General features: G+C 35.7%; 1 protein-coding gene across 4 annotated transcripts in view; it reads left to right on the top strand.

The window, feature by feature from the left end:
- The window catches only part of COL12A1 (collagen type XII alpha 1 chain), a 117,318-nt gene that overhangs the window by 37,195 nt on the left and 64,414 nt on the right, over window positions 1-15,709 (top strand). For 3 of the 4 annotated variants that reach the window (XM_055329689.1, XM_055329690.1, XM_055329691.1), the window contains exons 15-23: window positions 5,928-6,194; window positions 6,657-6,849; window positions 7,732-7,853; window positions 9,641-9,790; window positions 9,872-9,991; window positions 10,089-10,253; window positions 10,962-11,108; window positions 12,672-12,811; window positions 13,357-13,486. In XM_055329689.1, coding sequence (XP_055185664.1) covers window positions 5,928-6,194; window positions 6,657-6,849; window positions 7,732-7,853; window positions 9,641-9,790; window positions 9,872-9,991; window positions 10,089-10,253; window positions 10,962-11,108; window positions 12,672-12,811; window positions 13,357-13,486 — 1,434 coding nt within the window. The remainder of the gene's footprint in view (window positions 1-5,927; window positions 6,195-6,656; window positions 6,850-7,731; window positions 7,854-9,640; window positions 9,791-9,871; window positions 9,992-10,088; window positions 10,254-10,961; window positions 11,109-12,671; window positions 12,812-13,356; window positions 13,487-15,709) is intronic. The other variant, XM_055329692.1, reaches the window with a different exon arrangement.

Genomic DNA, 15,709 nt, shown 5'->3' with positions numbered 1-15,709 from the left:
GTAAGTAACATCATCAGTGTGTTTGGGTGTTGGTTGGTGCTTCCTAATAGCTATTAGCTCAAGTGGCAGTTTAGCCACCTGCCTTTATATTTCATTATATGATAAATGGGGATGAAAAATTAAGACCTTTAAAGACTGTGGTTTAAATTTAGGTTTGTTTAGTTCACCTAGTATAAAAATTATATTACATTTTGAAATATTGAATCCTGTCCAACTATCTATCTTTGTCTCTCTCTGTCTTTTTTTTCCTGATAGGATGGTCAACTAGATAAGAAACTCAACTAGTGAAAAGATCAGGAGCTATGGAGACACAGAATGCAGGCACATTTATAGCTGTATGACTTTGGGCAAATTACTTAAACTTCTTTGAGTCTTTGTTTCCATATCTATAGATTACAGTCTCTCAGAGTTGTCTTGAGGATTAAATAAAATAACAATGTGCAAAGCACCAAGCATAGTGCCTAGGCACTTAGAGATGATTGATATATGAGTTTGAGAATGGCTGTTGAGTCTTTGTTTCCTTATCTATAGATTACAGTCTCTCAGAGTTGTCTTGACGATTAAATGAAATAACAATGTGCAAAGCACCAAGCATAGTGCCTAGGCACTTAGAGATGATTGATATATGAGTTTGAGAATGGCTGTTGAGGCTATGATTATTATGTCCCCAAGACTAATCCTAGAGTCTTTACTTTCTCCCTCTTGCATTTGGTAAGGTTAAATCAAAAGTCCACTCAATTTTCTGGTGGGTCAGATTTATCTTGATGTCATTAATATTTTTTCTGGTGAATAATTTTGAATGACCTATCATCATTTATTATCAACTAGTTGAAAAGTGTGCCAACATTCCTTAATTCTCTTCCCTAAGAAGCCATGTGTTAAACATAGGTATTTCTAAGAATTTACAAGAGAAAAGTTTATTCCCTTTATTCTGGGAAGATTTTAGGAAAAGGGGAAAGAATGGGACATTTTTGCATTTCCTTTTCTTAGAAAGAAGTGGAGAAGTTGAGGGATTTTTTTGGTAAAGGAGGGGAGAACGAAGTGATTAGCACTTATCTGAGATAAGTCCCATATCCTGATTTTCAGTAGTCCTTCAATTAGCCTCTTTTGATCTGAGTTGTCTGAAGAACTCATTTCTCTCTTTTTTAATCACTGGCAAACTCAGTAGGATGTGTCTAAGTTTAAATTTGCATTAAAATTAACCAGATTAAAAAAACCTCCTTATTAAAAATTTAAATATGTGATAAGGCAAATTTCTCAGATATACATGATTGGTTTCCATTGTAGTAAATGAAATCTCATGTTATTTTTTTTCCCTAAAATCCAAAGTTTTCCATTAAGACTAGGGTAAGATATGTTGTACCTTATTTCACCTCAATTCTTTTATTCTAAGGAATTAATTAAAAGACAGGAATATAATTGAGATCCTTGAAGCATTTCAAGGGTATGACATACAATATTTGACTGTTATTAGCATATTTAAATTTGAGGCTGTTTTAAAGTTTAGGATCTCATTTTTTGGGAAACATAGGTTTCTTTCTAGACCAATACTTGTAAGATTTAACTGTTGATTTTTCTCAATTCTGAGTTGTAAGAAATTGGTCTGGAAATTTTCTGCAAGAGATGCCTTGTTATGCTGAATAAAAATTTAAGCTGTAGAAACAAGAAGTCAGAAAACATTTTAGCACAACCCTTTCTAGGAAAGTGTTAGACACATATAAACTTATTAAATATTCATGACAATTGATAATAATAATGATCCAAACACATTGTTATTCTATATAATATTCTTTCCTATACTATTTTCAAAATGCTTTGTGTGTGTGTGTGTGTATATATATATATATATTTATTTATTTATGTTTATATTTATTTAGATTAATTCTCAATTCTCTATTACTATTCTCCAGGAAAGCAAAATAGTTTGCTAAGGCCTAAACAGGAACAACTTCATCACAGCGTTTATGCTAGATATGCATAAGGTGATGGCAAAGGTTTAGAACACATTTTTTTCAAAGTCTAAATCTAAAACCCAGAGTAAACATCTATGCTCAGAGTTAGCATAATTTGGAGTTATTCAGGAATTGTGGAGAAATGCATTTTCACAGAAATCAAGATGTTATTTTTGTATACTATATCACTTAGACAACCGTGTTTCATTTGCTGTAATCAGTTTTTAAAAGTCAGATGGAAAAAGCAACTGAAGTCCTAGAAAATAGAAATGTAATTTTAAACTATCCAATAAAGCTGGAGGAGGAAGGGAAGTTTGACTAAAGTTCTTTTTGTTTGTTTCAAATTTTCATTAATGTATATAGTGAAAATGCCATATTAAAGAGGGGAATGTGGAGGACTAAAAAAGAGGAGAAGCAAAATAGTTTGCTTACCTGGAGAATAGTAATAGGGAATTGAGAATTAATCTAAATAAATTTTAATATTTATAGAAAGTAATGGACTTTGCCGAGAATTCTTAGTGTCTTTAAACCCTTTAAAATTGCAACCAATTTACTCCTAGTTTAACGTATACTTTTGCATCTCCCAGAAACATAATTCATAACTGTATATTGAATTTCTTTATCTATTTTGTCATTTTTATCTTTGTCCTCTCTATATAATATACCCTTAACTTACACAGCTGCTTTTAAGCTTTTCTTTTTATCACTGATTTGAAGCAGTTTGCTGCTGATGTGTCTTGATGTAGTTTTATTCATGCTTCTTGTGTGTAGGATTCAATGAGTTTCTTGGATCTGTGAGTTTATAGTTTTAAAAAATTTGAAAATATTTTGACCATTGCATTTTTTAAAATACTTTATTTATCACACCCCACTCTCTTTAAGTGTGCCAATTGTACATGTATTAGTCTGTTTGAAGTTATCACACTTACTTCAAACAGACTAATTGTGCTGGTCAGTTTTTCAATCTTTTTTTTCCAATGTTTAATTTCAGATAGTTTATATTATCATATCAACAGGTTCACTAATTTTCCTTCTGCAATTTCAAATCTGCTGTCAATACCATCTTATGTATCTTTCATCTAAGACATTGTATCTTTCATCTCTAGAAGTTCTGTTAGAGTCTCTTTTGTATGTTCTATGTCTTTAGGTAACATGCCTAATATTTCTTCTATCATGACTAGCTTCTGGCATATAGTTGTCATAGTTGTTTCACACCTATTTTTGTATAGTTTTTTATTGGAGTTCAATTTGCCAACATATAGCATAACACCCAGTGCTCATCCTGTCAAGTGTCCCCCTCAGTGCCCGTCACCCAGTCACCCCAAACCCCCGCCCACTTCCCTTTCCACTACCCCTTGTTGGTTTCCCAGAGTTAGGTGTCTCTCATGTTCTGTCACCCGCACTGATATTTCCCACTCATTTTCTCTCCTTTCCCCTTTATTCCCTTTCACTATTTTTTATGTTCCCCAAATGAATGAGACCATATGATGATTGTCCTTCTCTGATCTACTTATTTCACTCAGCATAATACCCTTTAGTTTCATCCACGTCAAAGCAAATGGTGGGTATTTGTCATTTCTAATGGCTGAGTAATATTCCATTGTATACAGAGACCACATCTTCTTTATCCATTCATCTTTCGATGGACACTGAGGCTCCTTCCATAGTTTGGCTATTGTGGACATTGCTGCTATAAACATTGGGGTGCAGGTGTCCTGCCATTTCACTGCATCTGTATCTTTGGGATAAATCCCCAGCAGTGCAATTGCTGGGTCATAGGGCAGTTCTATTTTTAACTCTTTGAGGAACCTCCACACAGTTTTCCAGAGTGGCTGCATCAGCTCACATTCCCACCAACAGTGCAAGAGGATTCCCTTTTCTCTACATCCTCTCCAACATTTCTTGTTTCCGGTCTTGTTAATTTTCGCCATTATCACTGGAGTTTCACACCTTTTGAATAATTATGTCATATATGCCATTTCTGGTTATGTTTCTATATATTTGAATTTTCTTCTTACGGGTTGTCTTAGCTCCAACAGTCATAACAAAATGTCATGAACTCGTGGCTTAAACAACAGAAATTTATTTTCCAGAGGCTGGAAGTCCAAGAGCAAAGTTCTCACAGAATTTGATTTCTGGTGAGAACTCTGCTCCTGACTAGCAGAGGCCATCTTCTTATTATGTCCTCACATGGTCTTTCCTCTTCTTTGCATGTGGGGGGCTGGAGGGGGTGGTGAGAGCACACTCTGGTGTCTCCTCTTCATTTTATAAGGATTTCATTCCCATCAGATTAGTACCCTGCTCTTATGACCTCATTTAATCTTGGTTTCTTCTCCAAGGTCCCATCTCCAAATACTATCACAGAGGTTAAGGCTTTAACAAGTGAATTTTGAGGAGACACAATCATTCAGTCTATAACATAAGTCATATTTTTTTCCTTCTTTGCATGCCTGGTAATATTTATTAGATGCCAGACTTTGAGAATTTTACTTTGTCGAGTGCCAGATATTTTTACATTCTTATAAATATCCTTAGGCTTTGCTCTGGATTCAGTCAAGTTACTTGGAAGTAGTTTAATTTTTCTCAAGCTTTCATTTAAGTTGTGTTAGAACTAGACCAGCAGATCCTTTAGTTTAGGGATAACTTTGCCCCATTATGGGGCATTACTGGGGACCTGCATGAACTCTAGGAATTAATTGTTCCATCTGCTCCTTTTGGGTGGTTCTTTCCCTAGTTTTGGGTGGTTTCCTCATACACATGCACTGATTAGTACTGAGCTGAAGACTCCAGGAGGACCTTTTGCAGATTTTTGGAGCTTTTCCCTCTGTTACACCATCTCCTCTTCAGTACTCTGCTCTGCAATTCTAGATGCCTTGTACTCCCCTGACTCACAAAACCATCTCCTCAATTAAGTGAGATCATCAGGCTCCATCTGGTTTCTCTCTTCCTGAACTGGGGCTGGGAATTCTCTCTAAGCAATAAGCCAGGACAATCACTTTCATTTCTTTCTATCTCTCAGGGATCACTGTCCTACATTGCCTGATGTCCAATGTTTGAAAAATGTTGCTCAATACACATACTTAGTTTATTCAGATTTTCTAATTATTTCAAGTGGTCCTTGCCTATATGAACATGAAAACTTTCATAAGATCAAGAGTCTTTGCAATGTTTCCTTCAGTTTAGTGTCTTTGTGTAGAAAATGCTAAGATTATTTAGCTGAGTGAAATGATCTTGCTTATAAACTCTAATGTAAAAGAAAAGAGATGTGTGTTCGCTGTTTGTGGATGTTGGGTGATCTGTTTCTAATTCAGCTATTAATAATTATGAAAATTAGTAAAAGATTATTTAGTATATAATATTGATTATATATTTATGAAACACTTTTTATATATAGTTTTTTCTAAAACTCAGTGTATGTCAATTTATCTTTAGAGCCCTTGAGATATTTTTATGTGTTAGAGTTTCCTTTTCTTTTGTGTTCATAGTTTTGCATGTCTGTGGCAATCACAAAGAATAGTGTTAATGATAGTCAACTCTGGCTGGTCATTTATGGACTGTACCTTTTTCTGAAAAGACCCAAATAATATATCTGACCCCAAATACTGATTTTTGGTATCCTTCACAGCATGATTGCCACAGGAATTATTTACAGATGGAAGTACAATAAAAATTCTAAAAGCTCATCTCCGGAAATGGATGTTTTCTTTACTAAAGTCTCTAGAATGCAAAAGGAAATCCGTGCAATAAGAACTCCCATTTTTTAGTTATTAGCTAGATAAAGAGAAAACATCTTACCATGGTCTCACTGAGATTAGGCTCACACGCCATCATAAGTTTATGAGAGATCATAGTGCTAAGCAAGAGCCCAGTGCACTTACGTAACAAACCACAATTTCTTTTCATGTAAATAGGAAAGTAGACATGTGTATTTTCTTTCAATATAGTATACATTGTAATTTTCCTTTTATCTCACAGTATCCCAAGATTCAAAAACCTTGAAAGTGGATGAAGAAACAGAAAACACAATGCGAGTTACCTGGAAACCAGCACCCGGGAAAGTCATCAACTACCGGGTTGTGTATCGCCCCCGTGGGGGTGGGAGACAAATGGTGGCCAAAGTGCCACCCACAGTCACCTCAACAGTGTTAAAGCGACTTCAACCCCAGACTACATATGACATTACAGTTCTTCCAATGTATAAGACAGGAGAAGGAAAGCTTAGGCAAGGGTCGGGAACAACAGGTATAAAATAATTTTTTTGGGGGGAAGGTGTAATATTTTAAAGGAAGGCTTTAATACATCTACTTGATTTGTAAATGTCTAAAACTAATTCTGTAACAAGTTAGAATAATTTGAAAGGATGCCTAATTAACATTCTATTTTTACCACTCTAGCTCTTGGTAAAATGATTCTACATAGTAATGTTCTAACGTTATTCTAATCTTCTGAATTGTGAGAATTATTTATATGTCCACTTGGGTAGCACTTCATTATCAGGATTTTTATTGGGTAGTATATTCTTTGCTACCAGACTTAACCATTTTTATGAATATACAATTTTAAGTGTTAAGTATGTGATGATTTCTATACAAGTGATATATAATATCCCTTAGATATTTCTAATTCAACTTCTTATTGCAAGGGGAATAAAAAACCCAAAGCTTAGTCTTATGAGTAATATTTTAAATCTTTTTATCTTTACAGCTTCTCGGTTTAAGTCACCCAGAAATCTCAAAACATCTGACCCAACCATGTCAAGTTTCCGAGTGACCTGGGAGCCTGCCCCTGGGGAAGTAAAGGGTTATAAAGTCACCTTCCACCCTACAGGGGACGACAGAAGGCTGGGGGAGTTAGTGGTTGGACCATATGACAATACAGTTGTTTTGGAGGAACTTAGGTAGGAATGAACTATATTCAGTTTTTTTTAGAAGGTTGAATAATTTACGTAAATTAGTAGGCCTTACCCAGATAATCACTTATATGTCTGTTTGCTAGTGAGGTGTTTAATTAAAATCAGTGGAAGTTGCCTTCCTATTCTTGGACTTGCTGAAGTTGAGGTTAGGATTCAGAGGCTAGCAGAAGTTTTTATAATGTTTTGATGATTTTTGTTATTAAGTGATCAGGAATGGCATTCTTTCCAATAAAGTCTACTTTTTAAAAATTCATGTCCATATTATACAATTTCACCAAAAGCAGCTGGTCCCTAGCCAGGCCTGTGGAGATGTGAGGCTTCTTGTGCTTTCTGGAAAGGTCCAGGTGACTCACGCTGAGACACTGAGTATGAATCCTCTTCCAGGGTGGGCCATGGGAGAGAGAAACAGGACTTTGTGGTGGGTGCCAGCTGGCAGCATTGGGAAAGGGTGGGCTGATTAAAGGTCTTGCTTCAGGCTGCGCAGTGGAAAACAAGGAAGTTTGAGTTTGAACAGCACCCTACATTCATTACAGTAGGAAGAATGGACTACTGTGTGCTGGCTTTTGGAAAGTTTGTTTATCTCAATCATTCATTTAACAATATTGAAATCTATATAAATGCTCACTATTAACTTTTATCAGAGTAGAGAGGATGAAATTTACTGAGCCCACTATGTGCCAGATGCTTTCTGTTACCTTGCAAGATAAAACATTTAAAATTATTTTCTTAAAGCCCATTGCTTGGAAGCAGTACATTATAACTTGCTTTAAGTGAATGTTTGTAAATTAAGATGAATGTCTTTAATAAAGCCAAATATGCTACCACTTGAGCCAATATACATATAGACTATATATTTTAACATTTCAGGGCAGGTACCACCTATAAAGTAAATGTTTTTGGAATGTTTGATGGAGGAGAAAGTTCGCCACTTGTTGGACAAGAAATGACAACCCTTTCTGACACAACTGTAATGCCAATTTTATCCTCTGGTAAGAAATGTAACTCATTACATTTCCCTAGGAAAACTTAATATTATGAAACTATTTCAAATGTGAACTGTTTGGTTAATCACACAGAGAAAAGCAACTATAAACATTTTATACTAAAATATATTTAAATAATTTACATGCTAAAAAACATATTTTCAAACACCCAGCTAAACATATCTTTGACAGTAATTTTTAAGGCCTGTCTTGTCAGCATTGCATTGGTTACATAGTGCTGTATTATTTAAAGATGAGGTTTTGTAATGGGTAGGTAACATACATTTTCTCTCTTTTTAGAGACTAAGATGCAAATTTAGTGTGTTAATGTAGTTGCAGAAATGATTTATCTGGGCCGAGCAAGCAAAAGAATTGGGTTATATAACTAGGTGGACAAGCATGACTTGGGAAGCAGCATGGTAACTTAAACCCTTTAGATTTTTCTGCTGCTGCCACAATTATAGCCTTGATATGAGTGAAGTTAGCTTTGAACATTCTTAGAGGTGGAATTAGTGAGTAGAATTTACTTTCAAATATTTTTCCAATATTTGATAAAAGAAGAGTAGATCTGGGCAGGGTAGGGGAAGGCTTGCACAGGCTTAGATGTTTAAGGTGGTGTCTGGGAGTCCTCAATCTTGATAGATGGTACTATAGGCGAAGGAGAGCTTTATAGTGTGATGAGCATCATTTAATTTTTTTCAATAAGCTTTTTAAAACAATATAAAGTTCAGATGCTAACATGGCAAGAAGTTGGAAAAGTCATAGTTGGTAATGTAACCTCCTAGGAAAGAGGACATTTAAAAAATATGGTGTGAATAAAATAAATGAAAGTGTCAAATTCTGCTGTTTTGCATGAATGTTCTATTGTTTTTGTTATGATGATATTAACTGACTTATATTTTTATTTTGTAGCTTGTGCACTGAGGATATTGGGATTTTTCTCTCTTTCCAAAGCACCCTAGCTTTGTATCAGTGTTTGTGCTTATTGTCTCTACAGCTCTCAATTTGTATATTTGTTTGCATACTTTTTCTAAATTGTCTTCCTTCTTTCTTGGTTTTTTAAATGTGCAGACTTCACCATCTGTGTTTACCTGATTGTTATACTTATTAGATGATAAAGTTAGGCAGCCAACAACTCAATAATACAATAGCTATCAGATTTTAAAACAAGATATTTTTACTTCAAAAAGGTTTGATTTTAAGAGTAATGTGTCCAATCCTTTGTAAGATATGTAATAATTACCCAGAAGCTTAATTATTTTAAAAGATGTTTTTAGCTCACTAAAACCTCTCTTAGCTCACACATTTTACTAGTTCATTTCATACTTGTCTGCTAATGACCATTACATCTTATAGAAAAATGCAGCATCTAATCTTTAGATCACATTGAAATTTTATTAAAATTATTAATGCCTTATAGTTAGATGGCTATACATTTTCATTCATTTATTTCAGCTCTTGGGCTTGTAAGCCCATTCACATTTACACAATTGATGGTTTAATTTCAGTCTCCAGGGTCTATGACCATGGCCAGGAAACATAGTCAAAGATGAAGGGAAGATTTGCCATTGAAATAATCATTGGAGGAATTGGTGATTCTTATGAATGTCATTTGAAGTTAATAAATCATACAGACATATGTTCAGAGTTGACCTCCAAATCACAAAGCTAAACTACAGAAATGAAGCAGCTAGGCAATATTGAGCATCCAGGGATGGCAGACGCATGGCTAGGAAGTAACATTGATAAGAATTTGCTCCTTACCCTGTATTGTCTCATGATTGCCATGTCAGGGATGGAGTGTCTCACCAGAGCAGAAGCAGATATTGTGTTGCTGGTGGATGGATCATGGAGCATTGGCCGGGCGAACTTTAGGACCGTGAGGAGTTTCATCTCTCGCATTGTGGAAGTCTTTGAGATTGGTCCCAAAAGAGTACAGATTGGTAGGTCTGACAATCTTGAAGACCTTTAGACATCTTCATCATGCTCTTTTATAGATGCTAATGCTGATGGTGTTCTTTTAGCCCTTGCTCAGTATAGTGGGGACCCCAGAACAGAGTGGCAGCTAAATGCTCACAGAGACAAGAAGAGCTTGTTGCAAGCTGTGGCAAACTTACCATACAAAGGAGGCAATACTCTCACAGGTGAGTAAAGATGGAGTTGTGTGCTTTTAGCTCTTGCTTTTGCTCACGACTTGTGACTGAGTAATGATGTGACTGATTCTTTTAAAAATCCCACTAGGCATGGCTTTGAATTTCATTCGGCAACAGAACTTCAGAACCCAAGCTGGCATGAGGCCTCGAGCTCGAAAAATTGGTGTTCTCATCACTGATGGAAAATCACAAGATGACGTTGAGGCACCTTCAAAGAAACTCAAGGATGAAGGCGTGGAGCTGTTTGCTATTGGTAAGCACTCAAAGGGCTAGCAGTGCCTCTAGGGTTACAAAAGTGGAGGATAGGGTCACCTGGGTGGTTCAGTGGTTGAGTGTCTACCTTTGGCTCAGGTCATGATTGTGGGGTCCTGAGATCGAGTCCTGCATCAGTCACCCCACAGTCCTGCTTCTCCCTCTGCCTATGTCTCTGCCTCTCTCTCTCTGTCTCTTGAATAAATAAATAAAATCTTAAAAAAAAAAACAAAAACAGAGGATATTTTTGTAGTTAAAAATATTTTTGAAGCACAAGAAAACAAACATATTTTCCCAATCACATAACTTATCAAAATGATATGCCAAGAAGTTAACTCATTTTCTTCCTTTCCCCTTGTAATGAGATAGATCTACGTGGCTTCTTGGCAGAAAGTAATGTATTAAGAGGACAAATGTACTATTAATAGGATTCAGGAAAATTCCTGTTTGGTTTTCCACAGTGCCATGTTTATTTTTGATAGCCATTATTTTACTTTCCAGAAAAGACACTCAAGAGACACTGTTTTTGGTGGGAAATTGGTGCTAGAAGCATTTAGAAGCTAATTCAGAATAGTTTCTAGTTTATATTTTTTATTTGTTTCTATTTTGTAACTATTATCATTTTATTATTGCAGAAAATCACATATACGTTCTACTTAACATTGAAAATACCAATGCTTTTAATTTGAATATATCCTTTTTCCTCAAGGTATTAAAAATGCTGATGAGGATGAATTAAAGATGATTGCAACAGATCCTGATGATACCCATGCATACAACGTGGCAGATTTTGAGTCACTCTCTAAGATTGTAGATGACCTCACTATTAACTTATGTAATAGTGTCAAAGGTCCAGGTAAGATTAGCCCAGGGTTTCTCACCCTTAGCGCCCTTGATATTTGGGGCAGATAATTGTTTTGGGGATGGAGGAAAGGGACCCTTTTGTGTATTGGGAGGTGTTTAGCAGCATCCCTTGGCTCTGCCCACTGGATGCCAGTAGCATCCCCTGAGTTGTGACGACTAAAAATATCTTTAAAGTTGCCAAATGTTTGCTGGGGAAAATAATGCCTTTAGTTGAGAATCATTAGTTTAGTTCCTGATTTTTTCTCTAATTTGTTTCTGATGGCAGCAAACTAGAAATGACTTGTAGCTTATTTGAAGATAAATAATGTGGTAGAAATGGTTCATATACTTTGGGTATTGAGGATACATTTATTTGACTTTTTATTCTTGAATTTTTTCTCTCCAAACATTTACAGATTTTCTTTTTGGATTTTGAACAACAGACTGACCTTTTCCCTGGAGAAATAGATCAGCCAGGAAGCCAGAATTTGTAGGCTTCTGGCTCTGGATTTGCTGAGAGAGTTGTAGTTTTTAGTTGGAGAGGACTTTGAGTGGGGATGAAAACATCTTTTATCTATTTTCCTTAATTTTTTTTTATCAACTATGTAATAGTTGTATTCATTCTAGTTTTCCAGACAGTAAAATTGCTTGATAATTTTGTAGGCTTGGTTATGACCCAACTATAATAAAGGTTAGAGTACTAAGAATGGAAATGCTTTCCCCAGCTTTACAAAGACAGTTGAAAGAGTTTCTATGAGAATGATTGCCATGCCAGTGAAGTCATTGGATTAATTATCTTTAAATTATTATTGGAGACATCTTTCTAATGGTCATAGTGAGCTTAATAGTTCTATTTTCATTGATGTTAATTCTAGATACCATTCTGTAGTCATTCTGTTGTTCATTGGTTATTTCACTTTATCTACCCACAGAGAGCACACTCACAGGCAGTAGGGTATCCCTAAAGTTTAAAAGACTTGGTTGTTTTTCTTTTTTCTTGAGGAATGTGGTTAACCTCTCTTACTACTGAAGTAGGTCCTACTTACTACTGAAGTAGGGGAACTAAACATAAATAAGAAACCAATTCTGTCCTCACAGAGCATAACCTATAGAGGAGAAGATAAAATATGAATATAAATAATCAAATGATAACGAGAATGATGAACTTGGGTGGTACCAGCAGTAATAGAAACAATGGAATTGTCAGGACCCAAATCCTTCTTTGTTAATTATATGTATAAGGTTAGAGAAAGAAGGAAGTATTCAAGAATGACTCAGAGGTTTTTGAGGTAGGAGACTGGTAAACTGGTGATGCCACAAGGAAGAGTGAGATCAAGCTTTAATGAAAGACAATGAGCCCAGGCTTGAATTTTCTGGGACTGAAGAATCCTTTGCCCACCTATTCAGGGAGGTCTTACGAGCATTGAGACTCTGGACTGAAAAGCTGTATATCAGTATATTAGGATGTGTGTACAAGTTTGAAATATGAGAAGTAATACTATTTCATTCTAATTTCAGATTTCATCACCTTGCTGTCATAATGAAAAAAGTGTATGTATTTTATTTCTGTGTGCAGGTGACTTGGAAGCACCTTCCAACTTAGTTATTTCTGAACGAACCCATCGTTCTCTCAGAGTGAGCTGGACACCTCCTTCTGACAGTGTGGATAGGTATAAGGTGGAATACTACCCAGTTTCTGGAGGGAAACGTCAAGAAGTGAGTAGGCAATACCTCCAACCCACTTCTTCTTGATAGTGAGATTGAGTCCTATGCATTAAGGCTCAGAAAGAAAAATGCTGGGTATGAAGCAAAAAGGATGGAGAGTGGGGCAGAACTAAGTCAGCAGTGGTGCTTTCTAGTCCTTGCTGGGCAAGTATTTCCATTTGAGCTTAATTAAAGGAAAGGAGCTTTGTGTAAATTCTTATGGTTTCTATGAATTGCAGACCATCAGTATGATTTTTAATTAAAAGCTGTTTGATTTATTTGTGAACTTACACTAGAGTCATGGAGTTGGAAGGAAACATTAAAGATGATCTAGTTTTACCCACTCATTTTACAAATAAGGAAACAACAGCTGGGAGAACAAATTATATGAATTATCTAAGATCTCATATTAATCTGATAATTTCCAAAAACAAAAGACAATGGCTTCATTGAAATGTAATTTCTAACCTCATAGCAGTTTACTACTTTGTAATTATAGTTGAAAAGAGGGAAGCGATTACAACATAAATTATTTAAAAACATTTTTTTTCCCCTAGTTTTATGTGAGCCGACTGGAAAGTAGTACAGTACTGAAAGATCTGAAGCCTGAAACTGAGTATGTTGTTAATGTGTATTCTGTGGTGGAAGATGAATATAGTGAACCTCTGAAGGGCACAGAAAAAACCTGTAAGTCAGATTAAAAAAACAAAAACAAAACTCCTCCCTGTTGTGTTTTTTTAAAGATAATCAGGTGTGGGATTTTTGGCAGCCTTCCAAATCATTCCTTTATTAAGTATCCATTCAACAAATATTTACTGAATGTGTTTTTGAAAAAGGTACTCAATAAATACTCGACTGCTCTTACTGGCTGTTCTCACCATCAGGAGATGCCCCTGGAGGAATGGGTAGTCATGGACATACATAACTTAGAGGGATAATTTACCTTTCATAAGAATTATTCACTTCTTTAGAAAGAGATTATGTGGGGAATGGGACTCAGATTAGGAAGAGCAGCTGTGCAGAGGTGACTTATTTCAGTTTTGCAGATGACCAGATCTTCCTGCTGTCAATGAGATTACCCCTTTCTTCTGGCCTTTGCCTCTTGACCTTTACTAGAGGAGCTCTAATGGCTTTGACTTTGAGTACAGCTTTTGGCAGAGAAGTTCCTTGCTCCTATTCCTGGTAGAGTTTCGGAGGCCTGATAAAGTTCCTGAGGCCATATGAAAATATGCTTTCCTTCTCCCATCTTCTTGGCTGGACTCCAGGGGCAGGGAGGCCATTAATAAGACAAAGGAGTGGGCTTGATCTCTCCAAGGCAAGAGTTGACTATATTTACTCTTCAGTTCCATAAGTCTTTATTTCTTCTCTCTCTCTTTACAATATACGTTTTAGGTTTAGAACATTCTAAGTCAACATCAGTATACACTACAAAGTAATCACACCCCCAAGTCTATTACCATCCATCACTCTACACTTGATCCCTACCCCTTTCACCCACCCTCCAACCCTGATCCTCTCTGGTAACCACCGATTTGGTCTCTGTATCTATGAGTTTGGTTTCGTTTGTTTGTTTGGTTTTTGTTTGTTTTTAGACTCCACGTATAAGTGAAATCAGATGCTTTTTTGCCTTTCTCTTGGCTTATTTCACTTAGCATGATACCCCGAAGGCCCATCACAAATAGCAAGATTTCATTCTTTTTTATGGCTGAGAAGTATTCCATTTTACACATATTTCATTATATTCATATTGCGTGTGTGTATATTTCACCCTTTCTTTATCCATTTATCCATTAATGCACATGCAGGTCATTTCCATATCTTGGCTATTGTAATAATGCTGAAATGAACATAGAGGTGCATATATGTTTCAATTAGTGGTTTTGTGTTTGAATAAATAACCAGTAGTAGAATAGCTGAGTCATATGATAGTGCTATTCTTAATCTTTTTTGCAGAATCTCCATTTTCTATAGTGGCTGCACCAATTTGCAACCTTACCAATAGTGTGTGACAGTTCTCTTTTCTCCACATCCTTGCCAGCACTTATTAAAGTCTTTTTGATAAGAATCATTTTAACATGTATGAGGTGATATCTAATTGTAGTTTTGATTTGCATTTCCCTAGTAATTAGTGATGTTGAACCTTTGCATATACCTGTTAGCCATCTGCATGTATTCTTTGGCAAAATATTTATTTACATCCTTGCCCATTTTTTAACTGAGTTGTTTTGTTGTTCTTGTTGCTGTTAAATTGTATCAGTTCTTTATACATTTTTCTATATTAACTCCTTATTGGAGTTATGATTCGCAAATATCTTCTCTCATTCAGTAGGTTGCCTTTTCTTTTTTTTTTTTTTTTTTGCCTTTTTGTTTTGATGATGGTTTCCCTTGCTGTGTAGAAGTTCTGTAGTTTGATGTGGTCTCTTTTATCTGTTTTTACTCTTGTTTTCCTTGCTTTTGGAGTCTGAGCCACAAAAACATCACCAAGACTGATATCATGGAGCTTACCATTTATGTTTTGATGTTAGGAGTTTTGCAGTTTCGGGTCTTACATTTACATTTTTAACCCATTTTGAATTAATTTTTGTGTGTGGTGGAAGATAGTGGCCCAGTTTCATTCTTTTGTCTGTGGCCAACCAGTTTCCCAATACCACTAATTGAAGAGACTGTTTCTATTCCATTGCATGTTCTTGGCTTCTCTGTCATAAATTAATTGTCCTTATATGTGTGGGTTAATTTCTGGACTCTCAATTCTGTTCCATTGATATGTGTGTGTGTTTTTGTGCCGGTGCCATACTGTTTTGATTAACATATCTTTGTAGTATACTTTGAAATCAGGTTATGTAATACCTTCAACTTTGTTCTTTCCCTGTGATTATTTTGGCTATTTAGGATCTTTTGTTGTTTCATACA

Source organism: Nyctereutes procyonoides, unplaced genomic scaffold (genome assembly GCF_905146905.1).
Source record: "Nyctereutes procyonoides isolate TBG_1078 unplaced genomic scaffold, NYPRO_anot_genome, whole genome shotgun sequence".
Classification (NCBI taxonomy): domain Eukaryota; kingdom Metazoa; phylum Chordata; class Mammalia; order Carnivora; family Canidae; genus Nyctereutes; species Nyctereutes procyonoides.
The sequence above is the reverse complement of the archived record's forward strand: the minus strand, read 5'-3'. Positions and strand labels throughout refer to the sequence as shown.